Source organism: Melanostigma gelatinosum (assembly GCF_949748355.1).
Source record: "Melanostigma gelatinosum genome assembly, chromosome: 8".
Classification (NCBI taxonomy): domain Eukaryota; kingdom Metazoa; phylum Chordata; class Actinopteri; order Perciformes; family Zoarcidae; genus Melanostigma; species Melanostigma gelatinosum.
In genome coordinates this window covers 18,709,204-18,729,616 of record NC_136641.1, presented here as the reverse complement: position 1 = coordinate 18,729,616, position 20,413 = coordinate 18,709,204, and the positions used below count along the sequence as shown (strand labels likewise).

Here is a 20,413-nt window from a genome sequence, read left to right as displayed (position 1 = left end):
CTCGTACTCCGCTATGGTTCTTTCAAACAGACCAAAGATCTCCTCGGCAGCCGCAGTTAGTCGCTGGTTGACTAAAGATCTCAGCATTTCGACTTTAGACATGTTCCTGGGTGGACAGAACCAGATATACTCATTTGTAGGCAGGCAACAAAAATATTCAGGTTGAAATAAAAACCTTCTTCTTCAGTGAACTTGTATCAAACTAGTCATTGCCAGAAGCATTTGTAGTGCAAAAAAATGCAGTGTTATATTTCAAAAAGACACTAAAACTATGCATGTAGTGTTCAAGAACAAATGTCACTTCTGCTGAAAATGTTGTAAAAATAGCTAAAGAACCAGCCATCAATAACATTTAACATGAACCACGAGCAGCGCAGACAAGAGAAACAATTAAAAATGTATCAAATCTAGTTAAAACTAGAAAATTTCGCAAGACATTTTGACAGTGTGGCTGCTACTGCCCAAAGACGTCAAAATATATATATATACACGCCAATATTACCGCTTCTCTCTTTTCTGCATTTAAGAACTTTACAAACACACACGCACACACTCTCAATCAATATTAGCAAGATCTTAAACGCTGCCTGTCTCGCAGAGTAAAATAAAATCACATGAAACAAAATTATCTGTCAGCCATTTTATCTTGTCAAAGAAAGAGCTAATGTTATATCAAAATGCTAGGAGCAATATTCTAAGTTTTACACACACACACACACACACAGCTAATAAGCTAATAGCTATCACAGGATTCCAACTTCACACACATTTCTCACAGAAATGATGATAAAGAAACATCAACCGTGAATACTGACTGAACTCTTATTTTGTCAAAGATATAGCTTAAAACATTCTCATCTGAACCGGTGGCTTCAGAGGGATAGCATGTAGTATTAATAGCATAAGATAATACGTTGGCATGCTAGCAGCGATTAGCATTCAAACAGCAGTACATGTAATTAGCTCTCCAGCCTGACACTGGCTCATTCCTTAACTACGTTGCTATAAACATTCCCATAATCCATATATATATATCTAACGTTATATATATATAGATATAGATATAGTTATATATAACTAACTTCAGCTCTCATAGAACCGGACTGTCTTTTAGCATTAGTCAGCAGAATTATTTCAACGAGCTAACGTTAACAATAGAAGCGCGAAAAAACGTATTACAGACTACAATGAAATATCTGCATTTTACAGTTACTAAGGCTTCTCAAGTGAATACAGATGTTATATCAAACATGTTTCTGTTTAAAGTCAGTTTACCTGTATATATAGGACATTCATCAGGTCAGTTGAGAAGCCGCTTTCTCTTTTGACTACACTTAAGCCGTTAGTACTGACGGCTTTCTTCTGCTCTACTTACGTTCGCTACTGATGCTCAGTATACTGCCTAGAGCGCCCTCTGCTGGCGATGTTGGACATAGCAGAAATAAAATAACCACATCCCAGTAAAAGACCAAATGACAGCATGATACAGATACTTTCCGTAATATGTGAGTTTCCCTGTTTGTTTAACTTTATTGAACATTTTTATTATGTTGCTTGCAGTTTGAAGAAAGCTGAGTAGATGAAAGAAGTTATGAGAGTGGATGATAAGGTTGAAATAAGTGTCTATTGTGCTCAGGAAGCCTACTGGACTACACATCTGGCTTGTGTCTTGTGACTGCAGTAGTCTCGGGTATTTATCGGATCCAGCTCCGATCGGCAGTGATGGAAACACCCCACCACGGCACGTTGTAATGACTATTATGACCAATTATTTGTCATCTCAGCCACAAAATCCATCCGTCGTCGTCCAAACTGCACTCCAACATCGTTCCAAATCAGTCGGCACCGAGTTTGAAGAAAGACTGAAGACGTAACAGATATGAAAAACAAGTAAAACCTGTAACATTTTCTACCGTTTACTGATTGTGAAGTCGAAGATAACACACCACAAAAAAACACAGAAAGACATATTCGTCTACTGGCAGTCGGAAAGGGGATTATCACCTCTTTTTAACGTGTTCAACGTGCAAATTTCATGGAAAAATTGTATGCAAATGCAGATGCAAATGCCTGGAAGTGAAGGGGGGGCTTTATGTTTTGTAAATGAACAAGAGGGATTAAATGGCCCCTAATCCATGTGTTGATGAGCACTGTACCCTATTGATCATCAGTCTGGACAGTCACAACAACAGCACGTGACCCTCAATCGGACATGATAGCTGTGCAAGAATTAACCCCAAAACACTGGGACAAACGCCGCACTGCCATGTAGAATTAGGATGAGGTGTGTGTGTGTGTGTGTGTGTGTGTGTGTGTGTGTGTGTGTGTGTGTTCAGGGAGGCTAAACTAAACTACGGTACATTAGCGGGGGGACAACGGCGGCACACAATCTACAAACTCTCCCCACAGCGTTTAGCTGTTCCCTACTGATTCAGACAGAGTTAAAGCAATCGCCACATAATCCCCCATTTCTCCAGACCATCATGCTTGCTTGTAAACAGCCCGAACGGATTCAATTGTCCGAACCTAACCCCGCGCATGACGGGATGCTTCGTAATTAACGAACAATGCATATAGTCCAAATCAATGTAATTAACACAATGATAAGAACAAACTCACAAGAACCAGTCATATATATATACATATATATATTTTGAGGTTCTGATGGTTAACACGGCCTCTCTTCAGTCTTCACTGACAAACCAGGAAGTGCTCACTTCTCTAAATGATAGAGCCCCTCCTCCAAACACATCCTCTACTTTACTCTACATGCATTTTTCCACTGTATTATATTTTTTACACGAATTAAGATTTTTTTGTCTGTATATTCACATAATCCTCAGAGCCTTAAAGTTCTGAAAGATGCTATTTTTCTATCATGCGCATACTAGTTATTATAAAATAATAACCAACATTATATGTAATGTTTTTCTTTGTTGTTTTGACATCAGCAGGGTTTTGTGTTCCGTACACTAGCAAAGCAAAACCAAGCTCCAAGCTAAAATATGTATTACTATCGAGCGTTTCTGAGCATTAGAAATAAACTAACTTTTTAATTCTTGTATTTTCTTAAATGCAATCCAGGAACGTTTGTAGTAAGATACAAAAGTCTTTGTCCATAAGACAGCACTGACAAGCTTATCAACATACAGTCTATATTTATTAATATATTGGCCACAATCTTTTAGAAATACACATAGAATTGATAGGATTGAATTAAAAACTGTTTGTTTATATTATGTGTTAATGTTTAAAAGAAATATCAGCAGATATACAGTAATCTGAATTTTTATAATCCAAAACATTGCCATCAGTCGCCTGTTTGTCACATGAGCATAATTTCAGTAGCCTATGTATGCTGCTTAACGATCTATTTCTTAGTATTGAACCACATATCTGTACTTCTCTCTTGTGGCTTTAAATATATTTCACAAACTTGCCTTGTTCCTATTTCTTAAGAAGGCACCACCTTACTCTGAAACATAAGATGATGTGAAGTTTGTTTAAGACCATATTTTTGAGGACATGTCCACAATCTGTATTTCCTCTGCTGTACAATCAAGTTGTTGGACTTGATTTTAGACTAAACACATCGAGGTATTTGAAACATCAGCAGCTGTCAGTGAACAGTTAATTATCTCAGTGGAAACTCACCTTCTTCAACTCTGATCTCAATATCGCAGTATGATGGTCGGCTAAAACAAAAAAAAGTTCGTTTTTTATTTTGAGGCGATAACTTATACTTGTAAGTAACTCATACCAACTATCAACATTATTCTGTGGTCATGTTTAGATTAGATTAGATGAGACAACTTTATTAATCCCCAGTGGGAAACTCATAACGTTTTCTAATCTAATCTAATCTGACCACAGAAATCAACCATCTGTTGTTGGACTGAAATGAGATGTGACAAAACAGAGCGCATTCATGAGGAACTGTTTACTATCTGATGCAAAGTTTATCTGACATACTGTAAATAAAGAAAAAAGAAATGTTCGAGGATCTGATGGTTTAACGCTGCCTCTCTTTCTTCTTCACAGGCAAACCACCAACTACTCGCTTCTTTACATGAAGGAGCCCCTCGTCCAAACACATCACAGTTCCAATGCCTTTATCTGCAAGTTAATGTATAATTATTTTACATTAAAAGTACACTTGGTTGCAACTTAAAATGGCATCAATGTCATATTTTATTGAAAAAATGGATTACAGTATCTGCGCTGCTCGGAAATCATATAACAATTTTTGTATATTATTCAGTTTTATGTGTCTATTTTTTGTCAAAACATGTACAAATCTGCCAGCTACAAATACTTATCAATAGGTTGAAAAAAAATAAACAGGGTTTGTGCTCCAGTACAATAATAACTAATGACAATGGATTCCAGAACATTCTGTCAACACAATACATTTGTTTTAATTTTGTAAAGAAAACTGATTTCTTTGTGTAATATGATGAATGACAAGAGGGTGAGAGAAATCATGCTGTAAGAAATGGTACAGTATAATCCATGAAGAAATTTCTTCCCATATCTATAACGTTAAGGCCTTAGCGAGGATTCTGCCCAAAAAAGTAAGAACACGTATGTTATTATTAACAGTGAGATGACAAAATCAAAAGCCACTTCTTAAATATCAAAATACGGTAGATATTTTCACAGGACATTGTTCTCATGTCAAATAGATCCCCTAAACAAAAGCAATTATACTTTAAAAAATACAGAACAATACAGTGTCTAACTGCAATATCAATATAAATATATAGATATGTGAACAGCTGGTGAACAAGTGGTGAACAGCTGTTTGTGTGGCGTCTCTTCCATCTCTTCCTGTTTCCTTCAACTACATTCCCCTGGGTCCTAAGTCCCTCCTTGTACTGCTTCTTGTCACCCTCTATGTACCAACGTACATTTATAACAAATACCACACATATTACGGTAATCAGCGTTATTATGTGTCTGACCAATAAAAGCAAAAAAAGCAAAAAATAAAAGATGAATTTAAATTATTTGTTTTGAGTTTTTAAAGTTGTTTTGTTTGGAATATGTATAATAAGCATATCATTTAGTTATCGCTACTGAGAATATAACAAACACTAAAAAACATGACGTAGATAGGTTTGCAGTTTTCAAGAAGTATATTTCAAATTGCATCTATTACACACATGAAAATAAAGTTGTGAACACCGGCTGAATATCTATTATCAGAATCATTATAACTGTATTTTAACTGCTACTGTGTGAAGGGAATACTGCTGTTAAAAAGCACCTTATTTGTTTAAAGTGTTTGCAAACCAAATGTTATTGCACTTTTGTTCATATAGCAGTACTTTTAAAATAAAAGTGCGCAATACACTACTTTTGAATTCATCATTGAATTTTGCATAACAATGAGATTAATCGCGATTAAAAATTGTAATCGTTGCCCAGCGCCAATATATGTACATATATTTTGATATATAACAATATATATACATATATTTTGAGAGATATATACATTTCAGCTTAGAGAAACATCTCATCTTCTCAAACCTAAATATATTAACTTTTTTCCCCAGCAGTGATTGCTGTTAGGTGTCACATGTTCAATCACACTGTAAAACTAACAGTTAACAAATATAACAGTTTAAAAATAACGTCAGTTGTCTGACATGATAGAAACAGATTGTGGTGTGAACGTTACTCATTCAAACCCCTTTGTGTTCCTCTGTTGGCCACTGATGGAGAATGTGGCGTTGACAGCGTCTGTGCTACGGCTGATGTGAAGTAACAATGGAGTACAGGGGAGGTGAAGTGTCTTCTACCCGAGGCACGGAGTAGATAACGTTATCTGTATTACCACAGGGGGCGCTGTGGAGCGAGGCAGCTGCAAAATCTACGTCAGAGTAGATTAGTTTACTCGAAGCATCTTCAATCTGCAAGAAAACAAAGATAGGTCAAAGTTCATCACTTAGGCTCTTAGCGTGTGTGCTTCCTCGTATCATGTAAACCGTTTACAGGGTTTTATCTCCAAATGTATTGAACTCAATGTCTGCATTTCAGTGCAGCTTTCACTCTGAGGACTTGTACCTTGAATCAACGGAAGCTTGTGGCTCGAGGTATGAACAGAAACTGGCCTAGTTCTTGTTTCTAATGGGTTTATTTTCTCTCTTGATGAAAAAAATAGACAGATGGAGTTTCTTTTTCAACTTTCTTGACTGAACTTAATATTTTTACCAAAGTTAAGTTCCCTGGAATTCTTTTAAATTTGAAACAAACTGATGTAAAGTTCATTCAAAACCCCTCTTATGAGGACTTGTTCACAATCTTCTGTCTAATCTGCCGCTGCAAAAATATTTCCTTTGCCGTACATTGAAATAACATTTTCATTTGTCTCAGACCACGTCTCAAAACCTGGATCAAAACAAAAAAGGCAAATGTACTGTACTAAAAAGCTAAAAAAGAAAAAGAAAAAAAGAAGAAGAAGCCGTCTTTGGATGTGGGACAGAGAAATCGCTTTTGTAAAATGTGTGAAAATCGTAACCATGACCAGTATTTTAGTGGATGTAGCCTGCATGTGTTAAGCCTAAAACCTCAAATCCTCCCACAGTTGCAACTTACAGTCTTCTGAGAAGCGGCTGCTGTGGCCAAGCTGTATTCGTTTGAGGTTTCGACATCATTTGCTTTGGTGTACGTTACGTAAGCGTAAAGTGTAGATACTTCTACAGGAGGAGATGTGCTCCGTCTGTCCTCCTCTCTGACCTCCTCGTACACACGGTTGGACTGAAGGAGGAGAAGAGGGGTTCGTATTAATATTAGCAGGTTTCACAAACATGAAGGATGCTGTGATGTCCCAGATTTACTCAAACTCACCTCTGTGTCATTAGCGTACTCAGTTTCCACAGGAGGTTCTGAAAGGCATGCAGTTCAGTAGATCAGGTCAAAGAGACAACTTTTTAAAAAACATTTTACGTCTTCTTTTCAAAAAAGGATCCTAGAAAGGTTTTGGGCAGACGTCCACTCCTCTTGAAGAGAGTCGCCTTTGTGCTCTATTTGTTTGGCAGGATTATCGTTATTTCCTTTCAGGGCTACTGTAGAAACGTGGTGCAATATGGTGAATTCCGTGAAAAGGAAACACTTCCTATGAAACTATAAACGGCTCACTTTAAGGCAGGGGTCACTAATAGGTTGGCCACGGAGACGACGTTGGATCCGGACTCTGGACCTATAACCGATTGATAATTGATAATTATTTTTATTTTGACGGAGCGCTTCAATATTTACTCGCGCAGCTTTTCTAGCCTTTATGGTACTCGTCCAGCGGTCCGGGAAACACTCCGACCAATGCGTTGTAAATATCCTCATGTGATGCTGCTCAGCCAATCAAATGTGTGTATTCTGACAAACTTTCCGACTCAAGTGAGATTCACATACACGGGAGAGACGGGCGAGAGACAGAGTCGATTTTTATTTGCAGTGATACTGTTAGTGAGATATAAGAAGTTCTTTCATTTTGCGTTGGGTTGTTTAAAATCTTTGTTCCATTTATCGTACAACTTTTACAGTAAGTGCTGTTCCTTCAGCATGTTGTATATTCTGCCAATGAAATGTTTCTTTGTTCCTTCTTTGAAGATAACATCCTCCAAAGGTCCTGGCAACAAATCATCGTGTAAATAAACGTTTTAGTTATCCAGTCTTTTAGCTGTAATGATCTAAAAAAAATAAAGCATATTTGTCAATATGAATTTATTCTGAAGTTCTGGAAATGATTGAACACTATTGTGCATAATTATATCTGATAAGTGTTAAACTCCCCTTGTAGTCTAAGTGCTCCAGTTGTGCTCCACATTTTGGATCTTTATTGATGGATCTTTGTGTTCCTCGGGATACTAAATTGCACTCCTAGTATTTTATTCAATTTTGTTCCATGATTTTAATGTGCTTTAGTTCATAAAGAAGTAATATTTTAGATTGGGTTTTATAAACAGAGATTTCAAAAGGTTTTGAGGCTTTAATTGTTTGCATCCATAATCTATCCAGGGTTCTTCAGCTGTGTAAATATGATATATAATATAATAATATGCTATATATAAGACATCTGAGAGGCATAATACATTTGGAAGTTAAGACCTCTTTCTGTTCTTGGATTTTGAAAAAGAGTTCTTCTCACCCAATTAGACCGGACTAAAGGGTGAGTAGGAATAAATACAAATAATGTTTTGGGGGAATTACAGCTATAGTTTTGAAAATAAAGTTCATGGGCAAGTTTGACCATTTGAGCTACTTTGCAGCTCAAAGTGTGTGTGTGTGTGTGTGTGTGTGTGTGTGTGTGTGTGTGTGTGTGTGTGTGTGTGTGTGTGTGTTGTGTGTGTGTGTGTGTGTGTGTGTGTGTGTGTGTGTTTCCTGTTGCCTCACCTTTGGGTTTACTGGCCCTCTTCCTGCAGAATATCACCACAGCTGCTAATAACATGACAATTATGACGGCCAGAGTCAGACCCACATACAGCAGCACGCCTGTGGTAGTTTGAGCAGAGAAACAAGTTTGTTTTACACTTTATTATGCAATATATCTGGGAGCCTGCATAACTGGCAAGCTAATAACAACATCAACTAAATATTTTAGTCATTAAATTAATACTTTATAACAAACAATGTTCCAACCTGCAGCTGGTGTCTGTTCCCTTTGAGACGGCTCGGTACCTTCAGGGGAGGCTGATGAAGGTGTGTAGCTTCCTGTACTGGAGCTCAACTGTGTTGTAGTCTGTGTGGAGGCTGATGGGACCGATGCTGGAAGAGGTTGGAGAGTCACGTTTGGTTTTGAAGAGATTGGAGCTCAGAAACACAAAAAACAATGAACACACAATTACACAATCAGATACTAGTACAAAGAAATCTGTGGTAATATTTCACTTCAATAACACTAATTCTCTGCGAATGTATCAATGAATTTCTAATCATACAGAGAAATGCAGAAGGTACTCAATGTGTTTGATCACTATTCAGATCAGCTGTAGTGTGGGACAGTCTGAATTCATCAGATATTTTACAGTTGAACTGCTGGTTTTAAAGGAGCATTCATCAGTTTTTACAATGATGAAAATATGCAGCTCTAAATATAATCGTTAGACTAAACACATCGAGGTATTTGAAACATCAGCAGCTGTCAGTGAACAGTTAATCCTCTCAGAAGAAACTCACCTTCTTCAACTCTGATCTCAATATCCTGGTATGATGATGTGAATTGGAAAGATCTTTGCAAACCACATCTGTACTCTCCTGCATCAGACTTAGTCAGCTTTGTGATGCTCACATACAGAATTGTATGAAATGCTGGAAAAAATCCTTCTCTATATGCAATGCTGTATCTGCCACTCTCAGCTGTGACATCCTCTGTTTCAATGAGAATGTCTCCTTCTTTACATGGTGGTTTACAGAAGATCTTCTTTTTTCCAGAGAAATTGAATTTGCATGCAACTGTGACGTTTCCTCCTTCAGTTCCTGGTCGGCGGATGATGTCTGCATTGATGAGGCCAGTGTTTCTGCCCCGCAGTGCTGTTGAAAGGATGATCAATCAACAGTTATTATCTGGACTTCCCTTCCTCTACTGAGATAAACTACCCAGTTAAACTAGTCTGTGACTGAGGGGTAATAATTTAATACAACAACAATTTTATTTGGATTCCTTCAACCAACATTTTAAGCATCAGAATTGTCTAACATTCTTACAACGGCGTATTAAGGTCACTGTAGGAAAGAAAGAAAATGTTGGGTAATATTCAGAGAAAAAACTCAGAGAACAAAGGCATACATTCAGGAGGAAAAACATATTTTCTGAGATTAAAGTGGCAGATTTAGGAGAAAAACAAACACAAATATAGAAGAAAAAAACTTGAATAGTCTTTGAGATAAAAAGAAATGAAATTCTGAAAAATGTTTTTTTCAGAAAAAATCGTTTATGTCTAAACGTGGACCACTCAATGAAATTCATCACTTCATTGCCCAGTTTAGAATTGAAAGAATAAAATAAAAGAACATGCTACCAGTGACAAAAGCTGATATGATAAATATTGAGTTCATTGTTTGAGTTGTGGAGAAGAGCTAAGACCATATAAGTATATACGTATTACTCCTCAGAGATGTAATATTTATTCATGTTGATTATTTTAGTTTTTCTGAGAATTGGTTCGAGACAGTTTGCTATAATTACTTTTAATTTTATTTCATTGTTTTTCTGAGAGAGATGGAGTCTCTGCTGAGTTCATTAAGCGGCTGAGCTGAACACACACACACACACACACACACAGTGCGTCTGTTGCTTCCCGTTGGTACATTGACTGTTTGGTGCGAATCAACACAAACAGTCAAACTGATACAGATGATAAAAGTAATAAATGAGCTTTGTCTTCTCTCTGAACACATGTTTACTGTACGGTATTTGTTAGATGCACAAACATTATTGAATGAGAGGTTTATTAATGAAAACAAAGACTTTATGCCGAAAGATTTAATTGATCCCAACTTATCCAATGGATGCAGCTTGTTTTCCAGAATTGATTTTCTACTGAACTATCTGCAGCTGTATTTCAGATTTACTTAAGAGTTTGACCATTTCTTTCTTGATTTGAAGTTTATTTTGTTAAAGTCACCAGTACTTTTGTACTTTTAATGATGGCATGTCAAAGTGACTAGGTAGCTGGTGACTAGTGGAAAGTAACTAAGTACATTTACCAAAGTACTGTACTTACGTGCAATTTTAAGGTATTAATTCCCATTTTCAAAGTACTGTGAGTGCAGTTTTGAGGTACTTCATTTCTATTTTCTGCTACTTTATGCTTCTATGCCACAACAATGATTTCATACCTTTCATTACTCTGCAGACTTAGATTAAGTACTTCAGTAAAGGTTTGAGTGCATGGCTCTTATTTGTAACAGAATATGTCTCGTGTTATTTATAGTATTTCAAGATCTTAGTACTTCTCACACCACTGAGTGAGTCATACAAACCGATCATCCTGTTTAACCACAGAAAGCAACGATGTGTGTTGAACAGATATGAGATGTGATGAAACACACTTCACTCATGAGAAACTGTTTCCCATCCACTGCAAAGCTTAACTGACCGACTGAAAGAAATAACATCGTAAAATAAGAGAATGAAAGAAACAGAAAGTCAGCGTACTCACTGAAAAAGAAGCAGCAGATCAAAGTCTGACGAACGTCCATGTTTGAGGTTCTGATGGTTAACACGGCCTCTCTTCAGTCTTCACTGACAAACTGGGAAGTGCTCACTTCTCTAAATGATAGAGCCCCTCCTCCAAACACATCACATTCTCTACTTCCTTTCTTTTGCATTTTTTCCACTAGAGTCAATTACCTGTAAGTTTATGATTGTACATTAGAACTGTTTGTTTGTAACTTGATGCAGTGATGTCATGTTTTTGTCTAAAACTCTAAAAAAAACAATAGGCGGATGCAAAAAGAATCCCTCTCAATCACTTATGAACCACGAGCATTGTGTGGCGAGAGACCCTGCCCTCTTCCTGTGTTTTCTGCTTTCTTATTAGTCTTGCCGCGTTCGGGACTCTTCTGAGCACTAGAGCCCCATGTGGGGGTGTAACCCCCCCCCCCGCCGCCAATACCCAGGCTGTGCAGCCCGTACTCATTTCCAGGTCAAACACCACCACTTTGTCACGTAAATGGCGTGTTTGTATTTTCAGGACAGAATAAGGCAGACTGCTGCAGTAGAATAAAGCATCACAAGAGCGTGCACCATTCAAGGTTCTTTCAGTCTGTAGAACTCATCTGGTGATAATTGGTACGGGATAATCCCTGAAGCTATTTCTTCCCACATTTTCCCACAAGAGAAAATTCAGAAAAATGTTTTCGCATGAGGTCAAAGTTCCTAATTTCTTCGAAAGATCAAACTTCTGGTTCAAGAAGATTTGAAAGATGCTGTAGTGAAATAAAATTCTACTTTTAAGACAAAAAAAAAAAACTTCTTGGAAAAGATAATCAAACTCATCTGGAGGTTTATTATAATCTGGATTAGTTTACAAAACAACCAAAGTTGAGTGCACAAACTACTGCAATGCTCTGAATGATGGACAGATATTTTACACACTTTCTCTCACACTGTATGCAGCTTTCTACAACATTATTGCATCAGGCAGCCACACACACGAACACTCTGACATAAAAATGTTCTCTTCATTCGACGAAGGTGACGATCAACACCTTTTTGTTAACGTGGACACACACACACACACACCATCCGTCTCAGGGCTGCATGCGAATGGCTCCGTCCAGTCTGATGACCTCTCCATTGATCATGGGGTTCTCAGCCAGTGATGTCACCAGGTGGGCAAACTCAGCGGGGTCTCCCAGGCGAGAGGGGAAGGGCACCTGGCGGGCGAGGAAGGAGCGCACCTTCTCTGGGAGACCAGCCAGGAGGGGAGTGGAGAACAGACCTGGAGGATGAAAGAGACAGAACATTGAGATGTATACACCAAGGAAATATCCTGATGTGGTGTTCAGGTCTTAAGTTAACTCAGATCATGCACTCGAGTAAAAGTACCAACACAACAATGTTAAATACTCCATTAAGAGTAAAAGCTGGAAGAGCCGCCTGCGGGTTCCCGGACACTTGCAACATAGAGAGTTGTGTATAAGACAAGGACGGTGTGTCTGCGTTGCTCCACCACTGTAGAGGATGAGATCTCAACGGGACAAGATGTCTGTGTGCCGTTACACTCCTAACACTGACCCGGTGCTATGGTGATGACTCGGATGCCCATGGGTGCCAGATCTCGTGCAATGGGGAGGGTCATTCCAACGATACCGCCTTTAGAGGCGGAATACGCCGCTTGGCCGACCTGGAGAGGAAATGGAGAGCACGAAACAAATGATTGAGAAATGGAGTGACCACTCAGTTGTTTCTTCAATGCTTTTTTTTTTTTTTTTGTTCATTTCAAATGACCTGTCCATCGAAGGCGGCCACGCTGGCTGTGTTAATGATGCAGCCTCTGTGTCCATCTGCATCAGGCTCGTTCTTCCCCATCGCACCCACAGCAAGACGAATCACATTAAAGGTTCCTGCAATGTTCACCTGCAGAAAACACACAGATGCTATTGTGGTCATTTTAACTCCTTTATATACTGCTGGGTAGTTCAATCTGCAGTAATGCATCAAGTTCAATAAGATCATCACGTGTTTGTGGAGTCGCTGTCCCGTGAGAACCACGCATCTCTAAAAAGTCAACTTTTCATGAGCTCAGAATAACGTTTTCAGCTTTGTGACTGTGTTTTTTTCCGACTGATCCAGGAGGATTTTTAAATGGTTTATTTGGTTAAATAGTCTCTAAGAAGTAAGAGAATTTTCTCAACACATAGTGGAACATTTAATCCTTCAGTTTATCACAAACTATCAACACGTCTGGAGATACATATTACATCGATTAAAAACATAATCTGAGAAGTGATTAAAGCTGTCAAACAAATCGAATGCAGTAAAAACATGTTAAAATGTATAAAGTTGTATAAAAAGCTAATTCTCAAGTAAAGCACAAGTACTTTCAATTTGTTCAGAAGTGCAGAGCTTTAGGTAACGTAGTTACATTCCTCCACTGGAGCTGTCACACAGCTGCGACTGGTATTCATTTTTCTACTGATCTACATCCTTACATTGATTACACGCTGGAAGTCCTCCAGGCTGTGAGGCAGGTCCTTCTTAAAGTTATACGTTTTAACGGCGACAGCGATGCCGGCACAATTAACTGCCAGGTCCAGCTTCCCAAACTTCTCTCTGGCCAGGTTCACCGCCGACTGCACGTCTGCTTCTGATGTCACCTGAGGAATGAGAAGGCTGAGAGATAAATATCACCGAGCAGACACGTGTCAATGCACCAAATATAGAGACCGGTTCTTTGGCTCAATTTGCATCCGGCAAGTAGAGGAAAGTCTGGCATAAATAATGTGGAGGGTCAACATGTATCACATGCACTACTCATTATGTTGGATGATGTGTGAGTGCCATCTGCTGAGCTCAGAGCATCATTGTAGAGCTCAAATTACAGCTGCAGCCTCGATCTGTATTTTGTTTCTCTGACAGTTCCCATAAGAGCAATTCGTACATTTTCACAAGCTTACAGATTTTACATCTTCCCATGAAAGTTATTATCCTTAAAGTTTTTATGGTTTTTCAGCTGACAGAAATCAGGTCGCAGTGGCTCATGATACGATGGAAAAAGGCAGCGTATTGACCGACTTCTGTATAAAAAACAACGTGAGAAAGAATTAAGAGACTTTTTGTGTGAAATTTGTAATCACGTGCCACAAAAGCTTAACTGTCAGATGTCTGCTCGATATGTTTTAATAGTCTTTCATGCTTTCAGGTTGTAAGTCCTCTTGACAAATCGATGTTATTCTGTATGAAGGGTTTGTTTTGTACATGGAGAACAAAAACAGTACAATGGTTCAACCAGACAATTGAAAGGGCAGAAAGAGACGAAGGTACCTCTGAGCAACAGTTCAATGGGAATAGAATTAATCACCAGTTATTAATTAAAGAAACTGGAAGCTTAGCATCAAAATGTCTGCAGATTCAAAAGAGGAACAGCTTCCTGTTTCAATGTGAAAAGAACAGTAATAGTCTGCAGCAAGCTGGAATAAACATGTTGCTTTAGCAAAGCTCTTCTTCAAACTTCACAAGAGAAATAAAAGGTTAGTGTAGGGTTTTTATATAGATGTATAAAATATAAAATTACATTTGGTGTTTGAATTATACTGTTTTTATCTGTTAAGATTTGTGTTTTTTTAAGGAAAGAAGCACAGAATCAATAGAACAGCTTATTAATAACTTTAACTGTAATGTACAGGTTTATTGATTTTGCACGAGTGTGTTTTTGACCCACGTCTGCAGGAGCGAAGGCACAGCGGTCCCCCAGACTGGCTGCCAGAGCCGGTCCATCAGAGGAGGGCAGGTCCAGGATCACAGCAGACGCTCCGTTCTGGATCAGACGCTCCACAGTGGCCCGGCCCAAACCGGACGCACCGCCCGTCACAAGGCCAACCATACCCTACACAACACACACACACACACACACACACAGGTTAGGGTAGTACAGGATATAAAAAACACAGGAAAAACACAACAGAGTAATAAATATCAGTGTATAAGTAGTAATACTGACACCAGTTACAAAGAGACATTTTCACGAAAACCCCTAAAACCTAAATTATAATATGCTGGGTTTTTCTGCCCGCTAGAGAAAACACAGCTGAACGCGCTCACTTTTAGTGTTTTGGACAATGTGTGTTCATCTTAAATGTGTAGAGTTTCAGACCTCTGGTAGCTCTATGGAGCTAGTCAGCGTGTACACACTGATACTGATACTGGGATTAAAGTACTTCTTAAAAATATTTAACTGAAGAGAAAATGTACTTGACACGTCTGTTATACCTCAAGAATACACTATGCATTTTGGTGAGTAGCACTGAATGTAAACAAAACTTGTGCGTGTCGTTGGTCACTTTCCTGTGAGAATCTCTCAAAAGTCAACTTTTCATGAACTCAGAATAAACAGCCCTGTTTTCAGATTCGTGACGATGCATTCTCCAGCTGACTCAAGAGGCGTTTAAAGAGTTTATTTAGCCTAAGAAGTAGGAGAATGTACTCAACACATAAATTACTTCCTTCAGTTTATCACAGACATTCAACAACCACACATGTAGAGAAACATGGTTTTCAATGCACAGGGGATGAAAGATATAATCTGAAAAGTAAACAAACACTGTAACTAGTGCAGTAAAATGTACAATATTTCCCTCCAAGATGTAGTGGAGTATGAGTGTAAAGTAGCTTTAAGAAGAAATACTCAAGTCAAGTACAAGTACCTCGAATTTGTACATACGTAGAGCACTTGAGTAGATGTACTTGGCCAGACAGTACTAATGTCAGGGACCAACGACGTTATGTTTGTGGACTAAACCTTCAAACTCTTGTCTCTCAAAGTCTCCAATGTCAGTGTAACCGAGAAGACAAAGGTTGCCAAACACGCTGCTGAGTGGACTCATTAATTCCCTTCTGTTGTGTTACACAATGAAACTTCGTAGTTACGAGGAAAACAAATGAACAAGGAGAAGACAAAACACACATGAAGCCCAACACAGGCGTCTAATGCTGCGTTCACACCGGTCGCGTTGATTTTTTGACGCACGGCAAAAAAGCGTCCAACGCGCCGCGCCATCGCAAAATCGCGGCGCGCCAGTCTCATCGCGTCTGTGCATAGACTTTGTATGTAATCTCGACGCGCGTCAAAAAATCAACGCGACCGGTGTGAACACGGCATAACAAGTGTAACGCGTCCTTTTTAATGTTAATTTAATTTAATTTAATTTAATGTTGCAAGAGTATCATATTCCGAACAACACAAGACGAGTTTTTTTAAGCGAAAACTTTATGGAACATTTTAATTATGTTGATTATTCTTGGTTTTGTTGATGGCATCGTTTATGGTCGGAACTACGACGGTATCTGATCGTCTTCGAACCTCCGACTTTCGTTCTTGATTAATGAAAACATTCTTGGCAAATGCTTTCGCATGTATTATAAATCATGTAAGTGTGGCAGTGTGGAGATTTTTATTTTTCTTTCCTCACCTTGACACACCGAATGTTCGCCATGTTGGTTTATGAATGGATCACCTTCTTCTTCTTTAGTGTTTAATCGGGGTCGTTAAACCAGTTTAGAGCTGCATTACCGCCACCAGCTGGACTGGAGTGTGTAACAAGAGATTATTCAGGAAGAAACATTATTTTAGGTTATTTAAATAATGTCACTTTATAATCAAGCCTGATACTATTTTCTTAATATAAGATGTATTCACTGGGATGTAGTTCTGCCCCAGCACACCCTGCACGTGTAGTAGGAGCTACCACTTGATATGTTGAAGCACGGATTAATTTAATTTAATTAAAAACATTTTTTTTAAATAAATTAAATAACAATAAAAAACTGAATAAAAATGAGATAAAACAAAAATAATTAATTATAACAGAGATAAAAAAAAGAACAAAACAAAATTGTATACGATTAAATAAAACTATGGAATCAATAGAAGACGAATAACCGTAACAACGGACCTGTTGTCCTGCTGTCCTTGTACTTATAAGGACAGTATAATACTGTAGTACAGCAAGTGTGAGAGTTATGTCATTCATTTCACGACTTTAGCTTTTAAGCCCCGCCTACGTCTGTTTTGACCAATGGGTGAGCGTATGAGGGAACGCCTGCTCTGGGATATGAAGGATGATGTCCAATCACAGACACTCTGCTGCTCAACAAGGTCAACTCAGGCGACTCTTCAGGAAGTTTAATATGTCAAGTTCACCAGGTTTTGTCTTGGTTACTGACTTATCTGCGGTGGAAGAAGTACTGAGATCTTAAAATACAACGGTGAAGAAATACTCTCCTATACAAGTAGAAGTCATGCATTCAAATTGTATTAAAAGTACAAACATTTTAGCAGAGAAATATAAAGTAAAAGTACTTATAATGGAGAACAGCCCATTTCAGAATTATACATATTATATAACTGAATTATATTTGTTGCACTGTCACCTTAATGTTGATGCTGGGAAATGTGGAGCTAATTTGAATTGCTTTATATAACCTACTGCTGGGTAGCTTGTGAATGTCCCCCCAGTGATCAATAACGTTTTATCTTAATCTATATTACATCATGATTTATCTGTTAATTAAAATGTGTTATTAATCAGAGTCTGCAAGGTCATTAAATATAAAATATAAAGGTACAATGCTTCCCTCTAAAATGTAGGAGACATATAAAGTATCAGAAAATGGAAATACTTCAGTGAAGTACATGTATCTCAGAATTGTACAGTATTGTACTTGAGTACAGTACTGTTTTATTATTCTACCTACCTTCCCAGGGAATACAGGTGGAAAATAAGAAATGTTCTAAAACCTGGTACATTACGTTATCTATCTCCTTATTTCAGTATACACATGTATATATTATATATTGTCCAACCTGTTTCATCATTCAGGTAATACTCCTTCAATTGAGTCACTCAGGCTTAAAATAAATGTCCCAGAATGACATTTAGTAAAGCACAAACACATTTAGAGGTACAACTGTTATCTCCTTTATTTTAAAGTGAATACAAAATTACAGCATTTAAAATACCTCAAACTTTCTACAATTAATTTAAGAATCTATGACAATGACAATGAAATAGATCAGAATTTCAGGCACATCTTCACATACTCAGCAGGTGAATGGCGAAGGAAAATATATAATTTATATTCCTGATGAAGCGATGAGTCTTTTAGTCCAACCAACAGTCAAAACCCACAGATACTTAGTTTAAAGCTGCAATGATTAATCAAATGAGAGGAATGTTTCACCTATTTAGACAATCTTTTGATGATTTCAGTCATTTTCAAACAAAGACACTTCTTGGGTTTCAAAATTTCCAATGTCAGGATTTTCTGCTTTTTTATATCACTGTAAACTGAATACTTTGGGGTTTTAAATTGTTGGTGAGACAAAACAAGGAGGTGTCATGCTGGGCTCTGGTTATACGCATTTTATAGACTGAACTAATCAAGAAAATAATCTGCAGATTAATCTGACACACACGCAGCAGCTGGAACACAAGTGAATTATGCTGCCACGCTGTGGAAGGCAGTAAGTTGTATGGTTGTATCTCCAAATTAGGGGTTGCAAATATCCCAACACCCCACAACAACACAACTTACTACCTCACCACAGCACAGCTACAGACACGTCTGCGTTTGGACGTCGTAAAACCGGCTCAGGGAGGTTATTAAATAGCAATAATGTCAAGAATTTTACAAATATCTTAATATCTAATACCTCAGGATTCTCCTTCTACGGCTGAGAAATGTAAGTAATAGAAATACTGAATTCATGATACAGGCGTTGTCTTCTGATCAAACAAGGACAGCAGACTATAACGAGCTAAATTAATCCTATGTTCATGATGTAATTTAGGAGCACTGTTGGTCACCAATGGCAACAGAGGCTTAAGTCACCGTGGCAACTGAACAAGGATATGCTGGAGATCTCCATCGTGAGGGTTTTAGGATGCCGTGAGAAAGACAGTAGGCTGTATAGTTATCTCCCAGATCTGGTGTGATCCTAAAACTATACAAACTACTACCTCATCCCACAGCTCCCCTTTCATCCGTTGAGTCCAAATCATTGAAGGTCTTTCATTTGAGTCCCCTTCCATCTGTTTAAACATGTCGGACAAGGACACGACTGAAGGAATAGGATGTGAGAGGACAGGAGAGGTGACCAATCCTCAAATGATGTAGCCTACTTCTCAAAAGGCTTCCTGTCCTTGAAGAGTGTCTCCAGGGCCAGACGACTGCCTAGGGAACAAGAAAAGTACATGTTATAAAGGGGGCCAGGACGTGACGAACTGGCCTCACACCAACGAATATTAAAACAGCAATCCTTGAGCGACCGCTAACATATTTTCTTAGCTTGTATCCTACATCAGGTGAGGCTAACAGGCTAACCCGGACACCAACTCAGCCATTTAAGCTAGTTACCATTAGCTGCTCAGCAAATAAGCGCTTGTTGACATTACGATGATATCTGCTAGATTAGTAAGAACTAAAACGTGTCACGAGGTATTTCATTTTGGCTTTTAACTGCAGCACCAGCCTTTGAAGTGAGCTAGCTAGCCCAATTGTGTTCGCAAGCTAGCTGACAGCGAGCTGGAATTGGCGGTTCTCGACCTCTCAGTCCTGCTGTCACATCCGTCTGTTGCGCGCGGCTCCCAAGTGGTTCATCTGTACCAGTAATGGTTGGTGATGTTCCGCTTGATGCAGCGGATACTCGTACACTAAGTGTCGACCTTTCCTAGCAGAAGTATCGCAGCGAGATGTTTCGATGCCTCGCTTCACCACGCCAAAAAAATAAATCACGTGACCAACCCCAAACGAGGCCTCGCTACGTCACGCTCGTGTCAGTGGCGAACCTAGACTCTAAGGGGGCCGTGTGGAACTAACTAGCAACCTGAATGTATGGAGGACTAAAGCTGCTATGTTAAGAAGTGGGTGTTAGCGATGAGTAGGAAGCTGGATGGTGACCTTTAAAGAATACAAATAGTAACATAAGTAACGTTACACAGCAATAGCATTTTTTTCATCATGGACGCTGATTTAATTGAGCCATACAAATATACTACCAACAGTTCGGCCAAACGTCAGTGATTCCGGCCAACATTTTCTCACAGAGTACTTTACCCTAACTCTTGCTAGTCGTCTGTTTGGGAGCAGGTCACCCATGGGTTCACCTCAAGCCTTCATGTGAGCCCAGGAGATTCTGTGTATCACCCACCAGCCATCTTTCCCAGTGGAGCGAGATCTTTCAGTGGT

The 20,413-nt window shown here is 38.6% G+C and overlaps 2 protein-coding genes across 2 annotated transcripts; both read right to left on the bottom strand.

Annotated features, from left to right (window-relative positions):
- Nucleotides 1–4,083: 4,083 nt before the first annotated feature.
- On the bottom strand, nt 4,084–11,234 carry LOC306780415 (uncharacterized protein). Its single transcript, XM_079272787.1, has 7 exons — nt 11,163–11,234; nt 9,178–9,531; nt 8,641–8,751; nt 8,395–8,493; nt 6,853–6,890; nt 6,601–6,762; nt 4,084–5,915 (listed from the first exon to the last, which is right to left on the bottom strand). The coding sequence occupies exons 1-7, from the start codon at nt 11,200–11,202 to the stop codon at nt 5,751–5,753; spliced, it is 969 nt and encodes a 322-aa protein (XP_079128913.1). The 5' UTR covers nt 11,203–11,234; the 3' UTR covers nt 4,084–5,750.
- Nucleotides 11,235–11,997: 763 nt separating this feature from the next.
- hsd17b10 (hydroxysteroid (17-beta) dehydrogenase 10) lies at nt 11,998–16,704 on the bottom strand. The gene is made up of 6 exons (XM_079272783.1): nt 16,636–16,704; nt 14,889–15,053; nt 13,660–13,824; nt 12,956–13,084; nt 12,743–12,851; nt 11,998–12,446 (listed from the first exon to the last, which is right to left on the bottom strand). Exons 1-6 carry the CDS (start codon nt 16,657–16,659, stop codon nt 12,256–12,258), a joined length of 783 nt encoding a protein of 260 aa, XP_079128909.1. The 5' UTR covers nt 16,660–16,704; the 3' UTR covers nt 11,998–12,255.
- Between the last annotated feature and the right edge of the window lie 3,709 nt (nt 16,705–20,413).